This window comes from Lepidochelys kempii, chromosome 17 (genome assembly GCF_965140285.1).
Source record: "Lepidochelys kempii isolate rLepKem1 chromosome 17, rLepKem1.hap1, whole genome shotgun sequence".
NCBI classification, from domain to species: domain Eukaryota; kingdom Metazoa; phylum Chordata; order Testudines; family Cheloniidae; genus Lepidochelys; species Lepidochelys kempii.
Window position 1 is genome coordinate 21,890,155 of NC_136396.1, and position 21,603 is coordinate 21,911,757.

The 21,603-nt window shown below is 48.3% G+C and overlaps 2 protein-coding genes across 2 annotated transcripts; both read left to right on the forward strand.

The window, feature by feature from the left end:
* Positions 1–3,636: 3,636 nt before the first annotated feature.
* LOC144929533 (uncharacterized) lies at positions 3,637–5,449 on the forward strand. The gene is made up of 2 exons (XM_078849296.1): positions 3,637–4,319; positions 4,908–5,449. The coding sequence occupies exons 1-2, from the start codon at positions 3,737–3,739 to the stop codon at positions 5,447–5,449; spliced, it is 1,125 nt and encodes a 374-aa protein (XP_078705422.1). The 5' UTR covers positions 3,637–3,736.
* Positions 5,450–19,280: 13,831 nt separating this feature from the next.
* On the forward strand, positions 19,281–20,864 carry LOC140899551 (C-C motif chemokine 4-like). The gene is made up of 3 exons (XM_073315246.2): positions 19,281–19,415; positions 19,823–19,937; positions 20,398–20,864. The coding sequence occupies exons 1-3, from the start codon at positions 19,343–19,345 to the stop codon at positions 20,483–20,485; spliced, it is 276 nt and encodes a 91-aa protein (XP_073171347.2). The 5' UTR covers positions 19,281–19,342; the 3' UTR covers positions 20,486–20,864.
* The last annotated feature ends 739 nt before the right edge of the window (positions 20,865–21,603 follow it).

The window sequence follows — 21,603 nt, forward strand, 5'->3', positions numbered from 1 at the left end:
CATTTGCTATATTAAAACACACATTGTTTGCTTGCACCCAATTTAGCAAGCGATCCAGATAGCTCTGAATCAGTGACCTGTATTCTTCATTATTTACCACTCCCCCAATTTTTGTGTCATCTGCAAACCTTCAGTGATGATTTTATATTTTCCTCCAGGTCACTGATAAAAATGTTAAATAGCACAGGGCCAAGAACTGATCCCTGCAGGGCCCCACTGGAAACAGGCCTGTTTGACAGTTTCATTTTGAGCCCTATCAGTTAGCCAGTTTTTACTCGATTTAATGTGTGCCGTGTTAATTTTATATTCTAGTTTTTTAATCAAAATGTCATACAGTACCAAGTCAAATGCCTTACAGAAATCTAAGTATATTATGGCAACACTCTTACCTTTATCTACTAAACTTCTAATCACATCAAAAAAAGATATCAGATTAGTTTGACAGCATCTATTTTCAGTAAATCCATGTTAATTTTCACTACTTACATTACCCTCTTTTAGTCATCCTGTTTACAGAGGTTCTGGAACAATTTTTATAGGGGGGTGCTGAGAGCCATTGAACCAAGCTGTATATCCTGTATATAATGGAAACTACCCCCAGCACCCCTAGTTCCAGCACCTATGCCTGTTTACGCTTTTTAAAAATTGGTACAACATTAGCTTTCTTCCAGTCTTCTGGACCTTCCCCAGTGCTCCAAGACTTACTGAAAATCAACATTAATGGTCCAGTGAGCTCCTCTGCCAGCTCTTTTACAACTCTTGAATGAAAGTTATCTGGATCTGCTGATTTAAAATGTCTGACTTTTGTTTGTTTCTTTCCTATTTATTGTTATAACTCCAGATATTGGTGTTTGGCATCATGTTCCTGGATGGTCGCTGCAATCTACAAGCCATACTCCAAGAAGCTAAGGGAGAAAAGGGTCAAGTTCTATCTGGACAAAGCCAATGTTAGACCAATCGAAACAAAGGGTTTTGGTCACGCTCCCTCAGCTGACAATATAAAGCTCAAGCCTGCAAAAGTAGCAGCAGTTGCTGAAATGAGGTCACTAGAGAATGATGCTAAGCTGGAGAAGTCATCAGGATGGGGATTTACCTTGCCAGGTTTGTACCATGCCTTTCCGAAGTCTTGGCATGACTAAAAGATCGCCTAAAGAAAGACTCAGTGTTCCACTGGGTTGCCCAGTGAGATTCTGTCTTCACCAGAGTGAACCATCTCATCTCCAGTGCAAGCTCGTTTGCACGCTGTGGTATAAATGAAGAAGTGGATGCATCTGTGGAAGTAGATAAAGGGAATTTGGATGCAGGCCTCTATATTGAGCAGGAGTCAGGCTAACTCTAGCTTTAATAACCCGAGATTTGTAGAAGCAGGGATAGTGCGAAGCGAGTGGAAAACAATTGTGAAAGAGGCGGTGTGACCTTGTATGAGATAAGAAGAGAATGCCGACGACAAGAGAAATGGTAAGAAAAATAAGAGATCATGAAGGAATATGTATAACCAATATGCAGCTGTTGCTTATTATTGTCTGTAATAAAGGTATAAATACTTGCTCTAATTGTTTATCTTGGAGAGACCTGCCTAGGTGGGGGAAACCCTGTGTCCTAGGGCACTCTCTCCCTCTGTGCAATTGCTTGAGATAATAAAGTGTATCGGACTTGCTGCACTCAACCTGAGAGCGAGACCTGTGTTTTTCTCCGACACATCTAAATGAGGCCTTGGGGATTCCATACATCCAAGGAAATAAATTGTGCACAGCTCAAAAAGGAGAGCCCTGCCCATTGTCTGGCTATGGGTTACGCTTACAGCCCATATGTGCATGGGAGAAACCTGACCTCTTTGCAGACAGTCATAACAAAACTCCTTGCTGGAGCACCACCAAGGCGACAAAGAAAGAAGCTGTGGCTGCAGAAATACAATACGGTGGTTAAACACAGGCTAGATGACAGTTTTATTCAACAGGGGCCTTACAGTGCCTTTGACCAAAGCGTATGGCCCAGGGAGAAACCAGAAGATGGTGATAATCCTTTCGGTATGCTATCCATGTTAGCTATGTTGTAAAACAGCTTGATTAATTCAATTCAACCCTGAACAACCAGGTTCTGAAATATTTAGTAGAGGAGGGGGAAATGGAATTCATATTACAAATGAATTTGATCTGATTTCTTTTTCTTTCCTTTCAGAAAGGATGTGACATTATTAGTGATATTGCAGATGGTTTTGCCTAATTGTGTGTATCAGCATAAACCAGTTAGCGCTTGGAGAAATGCTTATTGTCAACTCCGGTGCAGTTCTCTTTAGGATCTTAGCATATCACCAGTAAAGTTGGTACCCTTCCTGTATCCCTCTGAGGCCTGGTCTACCACTAAAGATTAGATCCACCTCGCTGTGTTGCTCAGGACTGTGAAAAATTTCGCACTCTGAGTGCCCAAGTTAGGTCAACCCAACCCTAGTGTAGACTCAGCTCGATGGATAGAAAAATTCCTCCATCAACCTGTTACCTCCTCTCAGAGAGGTGGATTAACTACACCGGCGGAACAAAACCTTCAGCTGATGTCGGAAGCAGCGTAGTTGCAATGCTGCAACTGGGCCACGGTCGTGCTTGCAGTATAGACATGGTGAGACTCAAAATCGTTCTTCTAGGTGTAGCTGTTGCCTCTGGGCCCCGATGTGTATCATTATTAATAATGATTCTCAGCTCTTCTATAGCACCCTTCATCAGTCGGGCTCAAAGTGCTTTACAAAGGAAATAAGTATTGTTATCTGGGGAAACTGAGGCACAGGGCGATGAAGGGACTAGCTCAAGGTCACCCAGCAGGGCTGTGGCCAAGCCAGGAATAGAATCATAAAACTATAAGGATGGAAGGGACCTCAAGAGGTCACTTAGGACCAGGTATCCCGAGACCATCCCTGACAGGTGTTTGTCTAACCTGTTCTTAAAAACCTCCAGTGACAGGAATTCCACAACCTCCCTTGGAAGCCTCCCAGAGCTTCACGACCCTGAGGGTTAGAAAGGATTTTTCCCCCAATATCTAATGCAGATCTCCCTTGCTGATGATTAAGCTCGTTGCCTCTTGTGCTACCCTCTGTAGACCTGGAGAATAGTTGATCACTGTCCTCTTTGTAACAGTCCTTCACGCATCTGAAGACTGTTACAAGTTCCCCCTCCGGCTCCTTTTTGTGAGACTAGACGTGCCCAGCTTTTTTTAACCTTTCCTCACAGGGCAAGTTTTCTAAATCTTTTATTATTTTGGTTAATCTCCTGTGGACTCTGTCCAGTTTGTCCACATCTTTCTTAAAGTGTAGTGCCCAAAACCGGACCCAGTGCTCCAGCTGAGGCCTCACCAATGCCAAGCAGAGTGGGTCAATTACCTCCCGTGTCTAAGCCCTGGTCTACACTAGGACTTTAGGTCGAATTTAGCAACGTTAAATCGATTTAAACCTGCACCCGTCCACACAGTGAAGCCCTTTATTTCGACTTAAAGGGCTCTTAAAATCGATTTCCTTACTCCACCCCTGACAAGTGGATTAGCGCTTAAATCGACATTCCCAGCTCGAATTTGGGGTACTGTGGACACAATTCGATGGTATTGGCCTCCGGGAGCTATCCCAGAGTGCTCCATTCTGACCGCTCTGGACAGCACTCTCAACTCAGATGCACTGGCCAGGTAGACAGGAAAAGAACCGCGAACTTTTGAATCTCATTTCCTGTTTGGCCAGCGTGGCAAGCTGCAGGTGACCATGCAGAGCTCATCAGCACAGGTGACCATGATGGAGTCCCAGAATCGCAAAAGAGCTCCAGCATGGACCGAACGGGAGGTACGGGATCTGATCGCTGTTTGGGGAGAGGAATCCGTGCTATCAGAACTCCGTTCCAGTTTTCGAAATGCCAAAACCTTTGTGAAAATCTCCCAGGGCATGAAGGACAGAGGCCATAACAGGGACCCGAAGCAGTGCCGCGTGAAACTGAAGGAGCTGAGGCAAGCCTACCAGAAAACCAGAGAGGCGAACAGCCGCTCTGGGTCAGAGCCCCAAACATGCCGCTTCTATGATGAGCTGCATGCCATTTTAGGGGGTTCAGCCACCACTACCCCAGCCGTGTTGTTTGACTCCTTCAATGGAGATGGAGGCAATACGGAAGCAGGTTTTGGGGACGAAGAAGATGAGGAGGAGGAGGAGGTTGTAGATAGCTCACAGCAAGGAAGCGGAGAAACCGGTTTTCCCGACAGCCAGGAACTGTTTCTCACCCTAGACCTGGAGCCAGTACCCCCCGAACCCACCCAAGGCTGCCTCCTGGACGCAGCAGGCGGAGAAGGGACCTCTGGTGAGTGTACCTTTTAAAATGCTATACATGGTTTAAAAGCAAGCATGTGAAAGGATTACTTTGCCCTGGCATTTGCGGTTCTCCTAGATGTAGTCCTAAAGCCTTTGCAAAAGGTTTCTGGGGAGGGCAGCCTTATTTCGTCCTTCATGGTAGGACACTTTTATCACTCCAGGCCAGTAACACATACTCGGGAATCACTGTAGAACAAAGCATTGCAGTGTATGTTTGCTGGCATTCAACCAAAATCCGTTCTTTCTCTCTCTGTGTTATCCTCAGGAGAGTGAGATATAATTCATGGTCACCTGGTTGAAATAGGGTGCTTTTCTTCAGGGACACTCAGTATAGCCCATTCCTGCTGGGCTGTTTGCCTGTGGCTGAACAGAAATGTTCCCCGCTGTTAGCCACAGGGAGGGGGGAAGGTTGAGGGGGTAGTCACGCGGTGGGAGGAGGCAAAATGCGACCTTGTAACGAAAGCACATGTGCTATGTATGTAATGTTAACAGCAAGGTTTACCCTGAAAGACTGTAGCGACTGTTTTATAAAATGTGTCTTTTTAAATACCGCTGTCCCTTTTTTTTTCTCCACCAGCTGCATGTGTTTCAATGATCACAGGATCTTCTTCTTCCCAGAGGCTAGTGAAGCTTAGAAAGAAAAAAAAACGCACTCGCGATGAAATGTTCTCCGAGCTCATGCTGTCCTCCCACACTGACAGAGCACAGACGAATGCGTGGAGGCAAATAATGTCAGAGTGCAGGAAAGCACAAAATGACTGGGAGGAGAGGTGGAGGGCTGAAGAGAGTAAGTGGCGGGCTGAAGAGAGTAAGTGGCGGGCTGAAGACAGGACTGAAGCTCAAATGTGGCGGCAGCGTGATGAGAGGAGGCAGGATTCAATGCTGAGGCTGCTGCAGGACCAAACCAGAATGCTCCAGTGTATGGTTGAGCTGCAGCACAGGCAGCTGGAGCACAGACTGCCACTGCTGCCCCTCTGTAACCAACCGTCCTCCTCCCCAAGTTCCATAGCCTCCACACCCAGACGCCCAAGAACGCGGTGGGGGGGCCTCCGGCCAACCAGCCACTCCACAACAGAGGATTGCCCAAAAAAAAGAAGGCTGTCATTCAATAAATTTTAAAGTTGTAAACTTTTAAAGTGCTGTGCTTAAAGTGCTGTGTGGCATTTTCCTTCCCTCCTCCACCACCCCTCCTGGGATACCTTGGTAGTCATCTCCCTATTTGTGTGGTGAATGAATAACGAATGCATGACTGTGAAGCAGCAATGACTTTATTGCCTCTGCAAGCGGTGATTAAAGGGAGGAGGGGAGGGTGGTTAGCTTACAGGGAAGTAGAGTGAACCAAGGGGCGGGGGGTTTCATCAAGGAGAAACAAACAGAACTTTCACACTGTAGCCTGGCCAGTCATGAAACTGGTTTTCAAAGCTTCTCTGATGCGTACCGCGCCCTCCTGAGCTCTTCTAACCGCCCTGGTGTCTGGCTGCGCGTAACCAGCAGCTAGGCGATTTGCCTCAGCCTCCCACCCCACCATAAACGTCTCCCCCTTACTCTCACAGATATTGTGGAGCACACAGCAAGCAGTAATAACAGTGGGAATATTGGTTTCGCTGAGGTCTAAGCGAGTCAGTAAACTGCGCCAGCGCGCCTTTAAACGTCCAAATGCACATTCTACCACCATTCTGCACTTGCTCAGCCTGTAGTTGAACAGCTCCTGACTACTGTCCAGGCTGCCTGTGTACGGCTTCATGAGCCATGGCATTAAGGGGTAGGCTGGGTCTCCAAGGATAACTATAGGCATTTCAACATCCCCAACAGTTATTTTCTGGTCTGGGAAGAAAGTCCCTTCCTGCAGCTTTTGAAACAGACCAGAGTTCCTGAAGATGCGAGCGTCATGCACCTTTCCCGGCCATCCCACGTTGATGTTGGTGAAACGTCCCTTGTGATCCACCAGAGCTTGCAGCACTATCGAAAAGTACCCCTTGCGGTTTATGTACTCGCCGGCTTGGTGCTCTGGTGCCAAGATAGGGATATGGGTTCTGTCTATGGCCCCACCACAGTTAGGGAATCCCATTGCAGCAAAGCCATCCACTATGACCTGCACATTTCCCAGGGTCACTACCCTTGATATCAACAGATCTTTGATTGCGTGAGCTACTTGCATCACAGCAGCCCCCACAGTAGATTTGCCCACTCCAAATTGATTCCCAACTGACCGGTAGCTGTCTGGCGTTGCAAGCTTCCACAGAGCTATCGCCACTCGCTTCTCAACTGTGAGGGCTGCTCTCATCCTGGTATTCATGCGCTTCAGGGCAGGGGAAAGCAAGTCACAAAGTTCCATGAAAGTGCCCTTACGCATGCGAAAGTTTCGCAGCCACTGGGAATCGTCCCAGACCTGCAACACTATGCGGTCCCACCAGTCTGTGCTTGTTTCCCGAGCCCAGAATCGGCGTTCCACAGCATGAACCTGCCCCATTAGCACCATGATGCATGCATTGGCAGGGCCCATGCTTTCAGAGAAATCTGTGTCCATGTCCTGATCACTCACGGGACCGCGCTGACGTCGCCTCCTCGCCCGGTATCGCGTTGCCATGTTCTGGTGCTGCATATACTGCTGGATAATGCGTGTGGTGCTTGATGTGCTCCTAATTGCCAAAATGAGCTCAGCGGCCTCCATGCTTGCCTTGGTATGGCGTCCGCACAGAAAAAAGGCGCGGAACGATTGTCTGCCATTGCTCTGACGGAGGGAGGGACGACTGACGACACGGCTTACAGGGTTGGCTTCAGGGAGCTAAAATCAACAAAGGGTGTGCCTGTACATCAAGGAGTATTTCAGGCAGGACTGCACGGAGGGTTCCAATAAGAAATGGTGCACCAAAGTTATCGTTGTTATTGGAACAAGGAGGTTAGCCTGGCCTCTGATTGATACATGGCTAGATTAACCTCGCTGCGCCTTCTCTGTGACTGACTGCAGTGTGATCTAGACAGGGGAGGAGGAAAATGAGTACAAAACAAATCTGGTCTATTTCTTGTTCTGACCCACTCCATCTATCCTTTACATCTTTGGCTGGCAGCAGACAAAAAAGGCGCGAAATGATTGTCTGCCCTTGCTTTCACGGGGGGAGGGAGGGTGGGAACGGGTTCCTGACGATATGTACCCAGAACCACCCGCGACAATGTTTTAGCCCCATCAGGCATTGGGATATCAACCCAGAATTCCAATGGGCAGCGGAGACTGTGGGAACTGTGGGTAGCTACCCACAGTGCAACGCTCCGGAAGTCGACGCTTGCCTCGGTACTGTGGAAGCGCTCCGCCGAGTTAATGCACTTAATGCACTTAGAGCATTTTCTGTGGGGACACACACACTCGAATATATAAAACCGATTTCAAAAAAACCGACTTCTATAAATTCGACCTAATTTCGTAGTGTAGACATACCCTTAGGTATGACACTCCTGTTCATACACGCCGGAATATTTGCCTTTTTCCGACAGCATCACATTGTTTGCTCCGGTTCAATTTGTGATCCACTGTAACCTCCAGATCCTTTTCAGCCATGCTATGGCCTAGCCAGTTATTCCCCATTTTGTAGTTGTGCATTCGCTTTTTTTTTTTTTCCAAACAAAGTGTAGCACTTTGCATTTGCCTTTACTGAATTTCATTTTGTTACATTGGAGAGCTGCTCTGAAATAGTCAAGGTTGTTTTGAATTCTAATCCAGTCCTTGCAATCTTCTCCCCATGTAGGTACTGATATCCCATGATCAAGTCTCCCCTTAACCTTCTCTTATTCCTGGGTTGACGGGGCACTTTATAACTTTATAACTGAGGCAGGGTTGTTTGGGGGGATGAGAGAATAGAAAGGAAAAGTGAGAAATTATTTAAAAGGGCAAGTGTGTATTGAGGGTGTGGACAAATTGGAGAGAGTCCAGCAGAGGGCAACGAAAATGGTTAGGGGGCTAGGGCACATGACTTACAAGGAGAGGCTAAGGGAACTGGGGTTATTTAGTCCGCAGAAGAGAAGAGTGAGGGGGGATTTGATAGCAGCGTTCAGCTACCTGAAGGGGGGTTCCAAAGAGGATGGAGCTCGGCTGTTCTCAGTGGTAGCTGATGACAGAACAAGGAGTAATGGTCTCAAGTTGCAGTGGGGGAGGTTTAGGTTGGATATTAGGAAACATTATTTCACTAGGAGGGTGGTGAAGCACTGGAATGGGTTCCCTAGGGAGGTGGTGGAAACTCCATCTTGAGAGGTTTTTAAGGCCCAGCTTGACAAAGCCCTGGCTGGGATGATTTAGTTGGGGTTGGTCCTGCTTTGAGCAGGGGGTTGGACAAGATGACCTCCTGAGGTCTCTTCCAACCCTAATCTTCTATGATTCAATCAGGATTTAATGGGGGGGTTGAGTGTTAATCCCTTAAAATAGGGTGCATTGTGGTATTATTGGTTTTGCTCAGAGGAATGTTTAGTTGGCATGGAGGGGAATAGGTGTCTCCTGGAGGAACGGATTGTGTCTTTTGCTCTTTACACACAAATAATGCGAAGAAACCACACCAGCATCATTGGGTCCCAAATAGCCACCAAACGCATCAGGCCTAGCTACGTGTACTTGGCTGCTCTGGCTAGGCTGGGGCAGCTTCTAAAACACAGTGTGCACCACTGCAGGGCTCAAACGCTATTTAAAGGGATACTACCCTATTCCTCTGCACTACTGCAGGGCTTAGAGATTTGTTCCTATAAGTTTTCTGTCCTTCCTTATGACCCCACCCAGGGCTGAGTCTAGGGGTGAGCGAGCAGGTCGGTCACCCAGGTGGGCACCTTACCAGGGGGCAAGGGACTCTTGTTGTTCTACTGTGATTGGCCAGCCATTTTTGCTTCACTTGGCCGATGGTGGGCTTGTTTGGCTGGCTGGTTTTTTACGGCCGTTCCTGTCCCCAGCCAGTGGGTATGGACTAGCTAGCGTGGCCTCAGTGATGGGAAAGGGCTCAGGTTATGTGAGGCTCAGAGCTCGAGGGACATGCTCTGTGAGATGCTTGGCAGCCCTGTGGTCTGTCCTGAACCAGGGGTTTGAGGTCGGTTAATGGTGGGAAGCTCCAGGCTGTTTCTCACTCAGATTTCAGGTTTAATACTTTGTCAGGTTCCAGCTCGAGGACTCATCTCAGGCTCCGAGGGACTTGTCAGAACTGTCTCACAGCTGAGCAGGATGTGGTGAGGTGTGCCTGCAATACACGGAGCCCTCTGGCTCCCTGGCCCCCTCTCAGGGTGTGATAGAGCAGGAAATGCAGGTTCCCACCTGGTGACAGCAGAGTCTTCCATTGGCTGCAGCCTCCTGCTAGCAATGGTCTGGTGCCCATCCTGCACCTGTGGTATCCCAGCGCCTTTGCTATCACTGACCAGGAGGTGATGCGAGCTCTCTGCAGAGCCTGGCGGCTGGGGTCACCAGGGTCACCCTGAGCAGCCCCATTCTTCAGACTGCAAGATCCCAGAGGGGATGCGGGTGCACCAGTTGCAGGGCCTCCAGCCTGGTGCATGCTGAGCAGGAGAAGTATTAGACCTCTAGGCTGCAACACCCTTGGGATGTGCAGGGCCCATGGCTCCCGGTGCCTTTCCCTTGGTGCCTGGACAGTGGGGTCCCTCTGCTTTCCAAGTGTCTGTGCAGACAGATCTGAAGTGGACAGTTACAGCTCAGTCTGGACAATAAGCCCTTTGAGGGGAGTGAAAACATTCATGAGAGCCAAGGCTGAGAGCTGGAGTCAGGCACGGGGTGAGCTGGGCTCCATCCGCTTTAGAGAGAACAACAACAGCAAAGCAGCTTGACTTACAAGCTGCTCCAGAGATGGGAAACATGTCGCAGCCTGAACCAAACTAGCCACCCACAGCTGGCCTGGCTCTGCTCTTAGGTGTCTGCTACCAGGAAGCTCCCCCAGTGCTGCGGGAGACTCACCCTGCACAAGGCTCCCATGACCCCCTTGGGATTTCCTGGGCCAGCCCCGCCTGCACGGGGCAGCCGGCCCAGTTCCAGCCCTCAGTAGCCAGCTTTGCCAAGGTGAGCTCGCAGAGTGAAAGAACAGCCCTGGGGTTATGGGGCTAGCCTGGGACTTGGGGAACCTGGGCTCAGTTTCCTGCTCTTCCACATTCTGTGTGACCTTGGGCAAGACACTTGGCCTTCCTATGCCTCAGTCCCATCTGTATAATGGGGATAACGGCACTGAGCTGCCTCATGGGGTGGGTGGGGGGTGACAATACACTGACAATTGTGAGGCACTCCAATGGGGGCAGGTAAGTACCTAGATGGATAGTCTGAGTGGAACAACCATGGGATCTGGGGTTGTCATAAGGGGCCGTTGCCAGCTGGTGTGAGCTGACTTGACTGGGGCATGTAAAAGCCATTTAAAGCACCTTTGTCTTGTCCTGAGTGGGACTAAGCTGGATCTGAGGATCAAACCTTATAATAGCATCTCCTCAGCTCTCTGGCCCTCACTAGGACACTGAGGGTCACAGTCTCCAAGACTGTGGGACAAGACGTTTCCTGGCTGGAAAGTTCCGACCTAGGAGCACTGACTCTGGCTGTGATTCTGTGGCCCCTTTACACACCTGGGGGATGTTCTGGAGCCAGGAGAAACCTCCCAGCCTCTCCAGGGTGACTTTGACCCACTTTGAGTACGGCCACGCCAAACGCCACGGAGGCAAACGTGCCGTCTTCCCTCTCAGAGGCCGGAGAGGGCCAACCCCCCCCCACACACACACACACACACACGCACACCCGCCCAGCTCACATCCTGCTGCACTCAGCTCATTTGTGCTGCTCTTGTTCACACCCGCACAGCATCATAACACAGTCCGAGTGTCGGTGCGTGGTTTTCACACTCCTCTGCGCTCTCTGGCACAGACACGGTTGTGACCTACAAAGGCGAAGGAAATCAAGTTGTGTATCCCCTCCCCCCACCTCTTTGCTTCTTCACAATCACAACCAGGGGTGATCAGGCATCTGTGAGGTGGAGAATCTGGGACACAGGAAGAGTTGAGGGTTGGACGTGAAAGGGAGAACACAGCCATCCTGCAATCTCCTCCATGGTGAGCAATGAACAGTGCAAGCACTCTTAGACAATTGGTCCTTTATCAGATTTCTTATAAACGGCGTCACGCGAGGGTTGGCCAGCTGGGAGTCCCCCATTTGTCTCTTTTTCCCTCCCTATCTTATTTCCTCTCTTTCCCTATTTTCTTTGTCTGAGGGGGGGAGGGATAGCTCAGTGGTTTGAGCATTGGCCTGCTAAACCCAGAGTTGTGAGTTCAATCCTTGAGGGGGCCATTTAGGGATCTGGGGCAAACATTGGGGATTGGTCCTGCTTTGAGCAGGGGGTTGGACTAGATGACCTCCTGTGGTCCCTTCCAACCCTGAGATTCTAGGAGTGTCTGGTTTAGCTGGCCAAGACAGTATATGTTGCAACACTACTGTAAACCTGTGACTGGAAAGAGGTAGCTAAAAGCAATGCCCTCAACAGCCCCAGGCAGGTACAAATTGCCAGGTCTTGGAGTGACTAGGAAGACCGTGTGCCGGGCCTGTGTTTTTCCAGCAGCAATGTTTGCAAGCGTAACCCTTCTGCCAGGTGTAGCCAGCAGCAACAAGGGCAAGGTTCAGCATCTGGGAGTTCCTCTTAACAATACAAAACAGAACCAGCTTGAGCCTGCACCCAGGAACCTGGGGAAATTACACACCACCCCTGGGCACCTCTCAGAGGTCACACTTCCCCTCTCACTAGCACTGAGTCTGTGTACAACAAAAATAAACTGTGTGTTAAAAGGGATAGGGAACCGAGCTTTTATTTGGAAAAACACCACAACCACTATTCAAAGCATGTAACCCTAAGCAAACACCCACCCCACAGTACATTGGACAGTGGCCTTTGCCTCCGTTTCCCACTTCGTGGTAGGAAAAGTCAATGAATGAATGTCCCTTTTAATAGGCTGTGCCCTTTCGCTCTGCTGCACCCCACTCACAATTGGTTGGCCTTAGTCAGTGCAGACCCAGAGTTCAGCGATGCATTCAGATGGGTGTTCACCTCCCACCCCTGAAAAGGGTGTGGGGGGACAACAAGCAACACCTCTGTAGCTGCTGCCACCTCTTGGCTGCTGCTATGTCTGCCACTGCTTGCCACTTGCCTCGTTGCCACCCCCGGCTGCTCACTCCCACCTCTGCTGCTGCTTGCCACTCCCTGCCACTTCTGCGATGTCCCCCTCTTAGCCCAGTTCTTAGTGATTGCACCAGTGGGGAACCTCAGTGCTACTGCCTCTTCGTTGTCTTTTATTGCAACACGGTCCCCATAGCAGGTCTCAGGCTTAGCTCCTAGACTGCTCACTAGTGATTTCAGATCTAGTCATCGCGAAGCAGAAACAAGGACCCTGGACGGAGTCCAATCAGCTCTCTCTTTAAACACTGGAGCAGCGAGGGTCGAACGCTGTCCAGGACTCTTAAAGTAGAATCCACATAAGAACATAAGAGTGGCCAGACTGGGTCAGACCACAGGTCCATCTAGCCCAGTGTCCTGTCATAGAATAGAATATCAGGGTTGGAAGGGACCTCAGGAGGTCATCTAGTCCAACCCCCTGCTCAAAAGCAGGACCCATACCCAATTAAATCATCCCCGCCAGGGCTTTGTCAAACCTGACCTTAAAAACTTCTAAGGAAGGAGATTCCACCACCTCCCTAGGCAACGCATTCCAGTGTTTCACCACCCTCCTAGTGAAAAAGTTTTTCCTAATATCCAACCTAAACCTCCCCCACTGCAACTTGAGACCATTACTCCTTGTCCTGTCCTCTTCCACCACTGAGAATAGTCTAGAACCATCCTCTCTGGAACCACCTCTCAGGTAGTTGAAAGCAGCTATCAAATCCCCCCTCATTCTTCTCTTCTGCAGACTAAACAATCCCAGTTCGCTCAGCCTCTCCTCATAACTCATGTGTTCCAGACCCCTAATCATTTTTGTTGCCCTTCGCTGGACTCTCTCCAATTTATCCACATCCTTCTTGTAGTGTGGGGCCCAAAACTGGACACAGTACTCCAGATGAGGCCTCACCACTGTCTGCCGACGGTGGCCAACGCCAGGTGCCCCAGAGGGAATGAACAGAACAGGTCATCATCAAGCGATCCATCCCCTGTCACCCATTCCTACCTTCTGGCAAACAGAGGCTAGGGACACATCCCTGCCCATCCTGGCTAACAACCATTTGTGGACCTGTCCTCCATAAATTTATCTAGTTCTTTTTTTGAGCACGCCATTGGGTAAGAACACCTTTGTTTACCCCCATCTCTTTCACTGGGATTTGGCATCCCTACCCCTGCTTAGCAAGAGAGTTAGCCCGTTAAGGGCGACCCCCTCACTCAGGGCAGGTTAAGCACAGTCCTGCCTCCCTTTACTCATACAATAGGGATAACAGCATTTCATCATCCCCGCACTCAACGCTAAGGTAGTTTGTAACCCAGCACCAGCCACAGTGGATCACTTTGGGAAAGCAATTCCATCTGCTGAGCCCCTAGGCAAAGTGGGCATGTCTATGCAAATACAATCTGCTTCTGAAATCTTTCCCCCCCAGTTTGGATGGCAGGGGAGAGCTCATCCAGACCCCATTTACACAAGTGTGAGTCAACACCAGAGACAGAAACTGAATTTTCTATCTTCGCTTTTTCTTTCCCTTTTTGTGTGTAGGTTTGTCCTGATTTGTCTTCTAGGAAATTGGATCAGTCTTCCACAACAGCAGCAATAACAACTGCTTTAGGCACCCGTCTCAACTAATGCCGTCTGTTTGCCCCAAAAAGGACAGTTATGACCATCCTTGATACCATCTGGGACCATCAGACACTGGCTTTTTTTCCTTCTACAGACGCTCGTTATGTAAAGGAAAGGGAAGAAGGTCTAGTGCTAACATGACAGCTTTACTTTGGTTCAAAGGTTTTAACTGGTTTTCCTTCTTTGCTGTATCTTTAATAAAAGGTTAAAAAATTGTTAAATAGTGAGTTTGCCAGGGCACTGAGCAGACTGAGGTTTCTGTCTACCAAACCCCAAACCTTGTTTAAAACTGTTTGGTGTTGGACAGTTTCAGGGTCATGGGAACACCTTTGACTCTTCGGGCCCATATAGTCCATGCAAATTAATACAGCAGGCCTCAGACACATCTCATGGTAGAATCTGCTTCAGAATCCAGGGAGTTTTTTGGCTTTTTCCCTTCAGAGCAATTCTCATCCCCTTACATTGAAACCTGCTATAAATAACAGAGCGATCTCACATCCTTCTTCAGCAGCTTCTTCAATTCACCCATCTCAGTGCAACACACTAAAAACTTCCCCTTTTTTGTCCAGCCACATTTATTTTGGGCATTTGTTTTTCTTTGCTTTTTATTTTAGAGGTTTTGGAGCCTACAAAACAGCAGAACTCTGACACTGCGTGCAAATCACCGATGGCCAGATCATCAACAGGACATCAGTGTTATCCTGCCTTTATCCAATGCCAGTGGGAATCTCGCCAGTGCAAGGTCGGAGGGACTGGGCCTGCCTCCTTTGAAAACGCCCGCTGTGTGGGCAGGAGCCGGTGCAGGCTCTGAGCTGAGCACAGGATTTGCTTGCAGACACTCAGCGCCAGAGCTGATTGAAATAGGGGGAAATCAATTCTTTGCCAAATATGAAAAAAAAACTTTTAAGTTGAAAACCAATAACAGCATTCATTGAGAATGTCAGTGGAATTCATGGGCAGTGGGTGAACCCCACCCTTGGGGAAGCTAGCCCCCCGGCCACACCCCTTCCACCCAAGGCCCCATCCGCTTGCCCATCGTACCCCCGAGTGCCTCCCTCCCTCCCTCCATGGCCAGAGATTCAAGCGTGCCCACCCCCCGGAGGAGCCCCAGCCGGTCTTCCCCAGCCACACCAGTTGTCCCGACCCCCTGGCCACCTTGGGGCCACCCCAGCTCCTGGTCACCAGCCTGAGCCCTGAGCTCCAGGCTGCCAGCCCCAGCTGAGCCCCCACCAGCTTCCTGGGAGAGGGGGAGCGAGGGCAGGGCCACTGCCCGGGTTAGGGGAGGGTTAGCCTCCCCTGGCCTTGGATACCTGCCACCCATGGTGGAATTCCAGCCAGCTCCATTTAGTACTTCTAGATCTGTCTTTGTACTTCCCTGGCCCAGTCGGTGTACTATCTGAGGACCTCCCAAACATTCATTCGTGTGTCCTCCCCTCCCTCCTGTGAGGTAGGGCTGTGTTACCATCCCCACCTGACGGATGAGGAACTGGGGCCCAGAGAAATCAGGGCCCAGATTCTCAGTGGTATTTGCGCTTAATAGAAGTTAGTAGCCAAAATGCCTTTGAAGATCTGGGCCACTTGGCCATGGTCACCTAGGGAATCAGTGGCAGAGTCGGGAATTGAACCTAGATCTTCTAAATTCCATTCCAGTGCCTTAAACACATGATCATCCTTTCTCCATATAGCACGCTTCAAAGCACTATGCAACTACTAACTAACTAATGGGGTTAGTGGTTCAAAAATCTCCAGATCAGACACAGTATCTAGTGCAGTCTGGGCTGGGACTGAAACGCAATTTTGAATTTATTGAAATTGCAAATTTTGAAGGCGTTCCCTCAATAAAGTCATGGGATTATGGCAGAACCTTGGGAGTTGCTTTTCGCTTTTCATGATGTGATAGCTCTTTTGGCCTGATTATTCATTCTCAGAGCTTCTTCCTGTTTCTATTTGGTTTCAGTCTCCAGCAGTGCGAAAATCAGGCATTCAACAGTCAGGAGTCAGACCCAAAGATTTAAAATAATCAGTGGTGGTTTCTTTTTCTTTGCCTGAGCCTCTCGGGTACACTCACTTCACATCTTCAATCTTTTCTCTGCAATCCTGAGGGCTTTTCTTTTCTTTTTTTTTTTCAGCAAAAGCTGAGATTCGCACACAGTTTCTTGATTAAAAACTGTGAAAGTGGCATCCCCGAGTTTCACGCTGTGTCACAACTGGAGCAGGGCAAAGGATGAGAAAAATTATTTGCAATTATTTCGGTGACTTCTAATTACGACATGGAGTCGATTGTGCTCACGCACGCTTTTGCTTCGGTTTCTGCAAACATTCCTGCTTGTGAAATTATAGCTGTGTGAATAGCTGGTTTTTTAGTCGTTGGCAATTCCAAACAAAAAACAATCAGTTCAACGCAAAGAAACCAAAAATCTTCTGACTGTTCAGCAAATCAAAAGAATTGGTGAAATTTCATTTTGGGTTGAACTAAGTGCTTCATTTGACATCTTTTTAACCTTTTTGCTAAAAATAAAGGAAAAGACAAGGTAGAGTCACAAAAACACCAGAGGTGGTGGTGGTGACCAGGCCTCCTGGTAACCTCTGGGCCAACATCTGGGAACCTACTTCAGATGTGGAGACCTGGGCTTGATCCCCACTTTGCCTGATATGGAGACTTGAATTTGGGTCTCCCACATCCCAGTATAATGCCCAAGTCACTGGACACTACCTCCTTCTCCATCCCTCCATTTTAGTGAATGGTGGCTGCATCTGCCCAAACAATCAAAATGTGGCATATCAACGCAGCTCTGTGTCTCTCCCTGACTCCAGGATGAAGTCACACCATCTGAAATATTTGCTCCATTCTCAAACCATGGAAGCTCCATGGTGGGGAAACACAGGTCATAAAAACATAAGAATGACCACACTGGGTCAGACCAAAGGTCCATCCAGCCCAGTACCCTGTCTGCTGACAGTGGCCAATGCCAGGTGCCCCAGAGGGAGTGAACCTAACAGGTAATGATCAAGTGCTCTCTCTCCTGCCATCCATCTCCACCCTCTGACATACAGAGGCTAGGGACACCATTCCTTACCCATCCTGGCTAATAGCCACTAATGGACTTAACCTCCATGAATTTATCCAGTTCTATTTTAAACCCTGTTATAGTCCTAGCCTTCACAACCTCCTCAGGCAAGGAGTTCCACTGTGCGCTGCGTGAAGAAGAACTTCCTTTTATTTGTTTTAAACCTGCTACCCATTAATTTCATTTGGTGGCCCCTAGTTCTTATATTATGGGAACAAGTAAATAACTTTTCCTTATTCACTTTCTCCACACCATTCATGATTTTATAGACCTCTATTGTATCCCCCCTTAGTCTCCTCTTTTCCCAGCTGAAAAGTCCTAGTCTCTTTAATCTCTCCTCATATAGGCCCCGTTCCAAACCCCAGCTCATTCCCTCTTGCTGCAGAGCCACGGGGTGGCTCCAGCTGGGAGCAGAATTGGTTGCTCCTTTACCCTTCCCAACACACTGCAGATTCCCTAAAGAGCAATTACCAACCCTTGTGGCAGCCAGGAATACTTGGCGTACGACGTCTACTACATTGAAACATGACCCCCTTGTACACACCAAGGCCCTCTGTCTGCGATAACTCGAAACACTGAACAGCAGACAACCCATCAACAGCCAGATCGGATTAGGGAAGGGATTTTGAATTTATTGGGAGTCAATTTATAGCAAGGTTCAATCTAGAGCCTAAGAAGGAGTGGCAATATATCCAGCGTAAACATGCCATCTCCCAGCTGTTTGGCCCGATGTCTTCGGTACCGCTGACCCACAGAAACTGCTTTCCTTTCTCCAACAGCTATGGCAACACTGTATACACACCGGGCCAGAAAAAAAAACCAACAACAATGGGAAGAGGAACTAGACAATTACTTTCTGCTAACCAATGGGAACACATTTTAGCCAGTGTTCTGAACGGCTCCTTTGACCTCTGGGTACGATTAATCCAGCAGAAAATCACATGGAGGATGCATTGGACCCATCTTCAAAACAGGTACTGCTAAGTCAGATGGATGTTGGTGCCGTGATGCAGCTGGTGGGAATGAACCTAGACCTGTGGTTTGGGCAGGACTAAACTGCAGAGTTAATTTTTTTCCTATCAACTGCAATGGTATTGCACGTACCTGTAAACCCAATGGATGGTCATTGGAAGCTGAATAAATCTGGAAAAATTTGGCTCAGCAGACCACTAATAATGGCTAAAAGACTAGTCCTCCAAAAATGGAAATCCAAAAAGCAACCAACAATGGGAGACTGGCGCACAGACGTCATCAGGGTGGCCACCATGGAAATGTATGGGCCCCCCTCTTCTCTACCCATTTCTTTCCCTCTCTGTCTCCAGCCCCCTCCTCTGAATTTTGCTTCTAGTCTCCATCTGATTTTAATAATTTTTCTTTAACTATTGAACTTTTATAAGCAAAATGTGTTTGTAAATTGTGCAACACAAATCACTGATTTATATGCTAATCATTGATATTATATATAATTAAAAGTTTAAAGCATAGCTCAGCATATATAGCACATGGTTAATATAGTATGAGAAGTGCATGTGTCATGAGAAGTTTGTGTATATTTTATGTTAGTTTTTTGCTATATATATTATTTTTAAAATTAAAAAAAGTTAATAGAAAAATAACAATAATCATAGCTTTTATGTCCTTTACTTTAGGAGGAATTGGGGAGTGTCCCTTAAATAGTTTGGGAGCCGTCTAGGAATACTCACAGTGTTCTGTGTTTCTGGAGTGAGCTGGGCATGGCAGTTTTGTGTGTATTCAGCGAACATGGTTATTTGGAACCCAGCTGGGCCTGTGGGTCTCTTCGGGTGATTGTCATTGTTGTGAGAAGATCAAAAGGCCCGGTGTTGTGTTTTGAGGCGTATTTGCAAAAGATAGGGTATGAAAGAATCGTGCTCAAGACAGTTCCTCCCCTTCGCTGGTGAAGTAACAGAGAGTTATGACTCAGCTTTCAGCCCTTCACAGCCACTCAGTTTCCTCTGCTGTCAGCATAGTGGCACCATGACATCAGCTGCCCCACCATGCTGGAAATTCCCTCACAATCACCTTCCGCTCTGCCCCCTGAGCGCCTATAAAAAGACAGATTGTCCTTGGATGCAGCATCAGACAGAGAAGGAGCGTTCAAGAGTCCCTGATCTGCTTCTGCTCCTGACGCTTATCCTCACCCGACAGCAACATGAAGGTCTCGGTGGTGGCCCTTGCCATTCTCCTCATCATTGCCTTCTGCTCCCTGGCCTCCTCTGCCCCAAGTAAGTCCAGCTTCTCTCCTCTCTTTCAGTGTTTCCCTTCAGAGAAGGAAGGAGAAATGTCATAGCCTGGAGATGGTTCCTCCTGCCAGCTCCTAGCCAGCAGGTTCTCGGTGGTTGAGGCAGGGCAAGGAGCTCTCTTCTGGGGAGGGGAGAGCCCTGGTGGTTCAAAGATCTGACAAGAACTTTCAGGCCTGGGTGTGTCCAGGAAAGAGGAAAGGATGGAAGGAATTATTGGAGGAAAATCTCTCCCATTTGCCTCCTTCTTTCACCTCCTTTCCTTATCCCAACTCCTTACAGCTGGAAGTCTTGTCTTCCTGCCCTGTCCCACGTCCCCCAGGCTGCTAGAGAGGCTTTGCTTTGCATACAGTTCAGCACACACTCATGTTTGTTGTCTCCGTCTCTCTCAGTTGGCTCCGATCCCCCGACTGCCTGCTGCTTTACCTACACATCCCGGAAGATCCCACGCGGCTTGGTGGTGGATTATTATGACACCAACAGCATGTGCTCCCGGACAGCCATAGTGTAAGTACAAACGTCAGACCCTGGGACAGAGAGAGAGATTTTTTGTGTCCCCTAGTTACTGGCCTTGGAGGTTTCTTAAGACCCATGGAATGTAGAAAGGAGGGTAGGCTCTGGCAGAGACTTCACCAGAGAAAGAGAAGTGAACAGATGACGGGTGTGCAATTTTCAAAAGCGCGAGGCTGCTGAGACATTGAAGTCCCATTATCGGAAGTGATTGAGACACATAGGAGCTGAGTCTCACTGAAAGTCAATGGACCTTGTGCTCCGATGTGGCTAGATCACTTCTGAGAATGGGCCTTTGGCAGCTAAATCACATAGGTGTTTTGGAAAATGTTCCCCTAATCTACGAGATCTGGGTGTAACTGGTATTAGTGAGAGGAGAGGTTTTAAAGGGAGACATTTGGTTCTCTCCACTCACAAAGTTCCCCTTGTTCTAATCCAAATGTTTTTCATTCTGCAGATTTATCACCAAGAAGGGCCGTGAAGTCTGTGCTAACCCCGAAGAGGACTGGGTTCAGGAGTACGTGACCAATTTGGAACTGAACTAAGCGGAGCAGGGGACAGATCAGGGACCACGCCTTGCCCAGCAATGAAAGTGTTAATGATCAAAGGGCACATGCATCTAGTGTTATTGCCACTGGCTGACTTAGTGGAAATAACCTGAAGTATAGAAATGTATTTAAAATATTATTTCAATCTATTTAAGAAATTTAATTTGCACTGAAACCTGAGCTAAATAGTGTACTATTTATAGATTAGTACATGTGGGTTTGGGGGCAGGTCACATGACGTGGCTCCATTCACATCTCAAATGTGAAGATTATTTAATATATTTTATATCACATGGAACATTTCCTGTCATATTGAGCTCTATGATTTGATGGAATGTTGAACGTAGATTATGAAGAATAAATATTTTTATAAGAATGTCCTGTGTTTGCCTATTTGTTAATTTGGATCCTTTTTGGGAAAGACACCTCTTATTATTAATAATGATGTTGCTTTATAAGGGTCCATGCCCCTTTCTAGGCCAAGAAAACTAAAAGCAATTTACAAATATATGTCTGAGCTTACACAAAGTGAGGTGAAGACAGGCAGTGGGGGAGTGAGGTCTGAGAAAGACAAGGGTGATAGCAATTTACGATCATCAACTTTAGAACTTCCATGCTTTGGAGAAGGGAATGGAAATTTGGTAGGTGGGACACCCTAGTGTCAGGGAGGTGCCTTTTGCTGCCCTCATGAAAACCTATCCAAATCTGGCCCAGTTTTAAGCCTTGGAAAGATCGCAGTTCACACAGGCTCAGTAACAACTAGATAGACTTTGGCAGCTAAACTCTCTGAACATTTCATCTGTACTGAGCATACTCCAGTTCCAGGCTGCAGGGGGGGAGCAGGGCTTTTCTTGCAACTGATATGCAGAGCTAATGAGGGTGACTGGGACACCGGGCACTCAAAATGAGAGCAGGGAGACTGTCTCCTCCATTCCCTCAGTTACCCCCCCTCCCCCACTAGCACCCAGAACGGGAGGAGGAGAAAGAGGAGGCAGCCTGACTCCACTGTAGCTGGGTGAGGAGCCGGGGGCAGGGCAGAGGAGGGATGACGGGCGCAGATGGCAGGGGACAGGAGCAGATGGCAGGGGACAGGCAGAAGCTAGGAGGGGCAAGAG

What these genes read in the sequence shown, in the direction of transcription:
- LOC144929533 (XM_078849296.1), top strand. Translation starts at nt 3,737, where the DNA reads ATGCAGAGCTCATCAGCACAGGTGACCATGATGGAGTCCCAGAATCGC. An exon ending in AGGCGGAGAAGGGACCTCTG is followed by an intron (nt 4,320 to 4,907) that starts GTGAGTGTACCT and finishes TTTCTCCACCAG; the next exon opens with CTGCATGTGTTTCAATGATC.
- LOC140899551 (XM_073315246.2), top strand. Translation starts at nt 19,343, where the DNA reads ATGAAGGTCTCGGTGGTGGCCCTTGCCATTCTCCTCATCATTGCCTTC. An exon ending in CCTGGCCTCCTCTGCCCCAA is followed by an intron (nt 19,416 to 19,822) that starts GTAAGTCCAGCT and finishes CGTCTCTCTCAG; the next exon opens with TTGGCTCCGATCCCCCGACT. An exon ending in TGCTCCCGGACAGCCATAGT is followed by an intron (nt 19,938 to 20,397) that starts GTAAGTACAAAC and finishes TTCATTCTGCAG; the next exon opens with ATTTATCACCAAGAAGGGCC.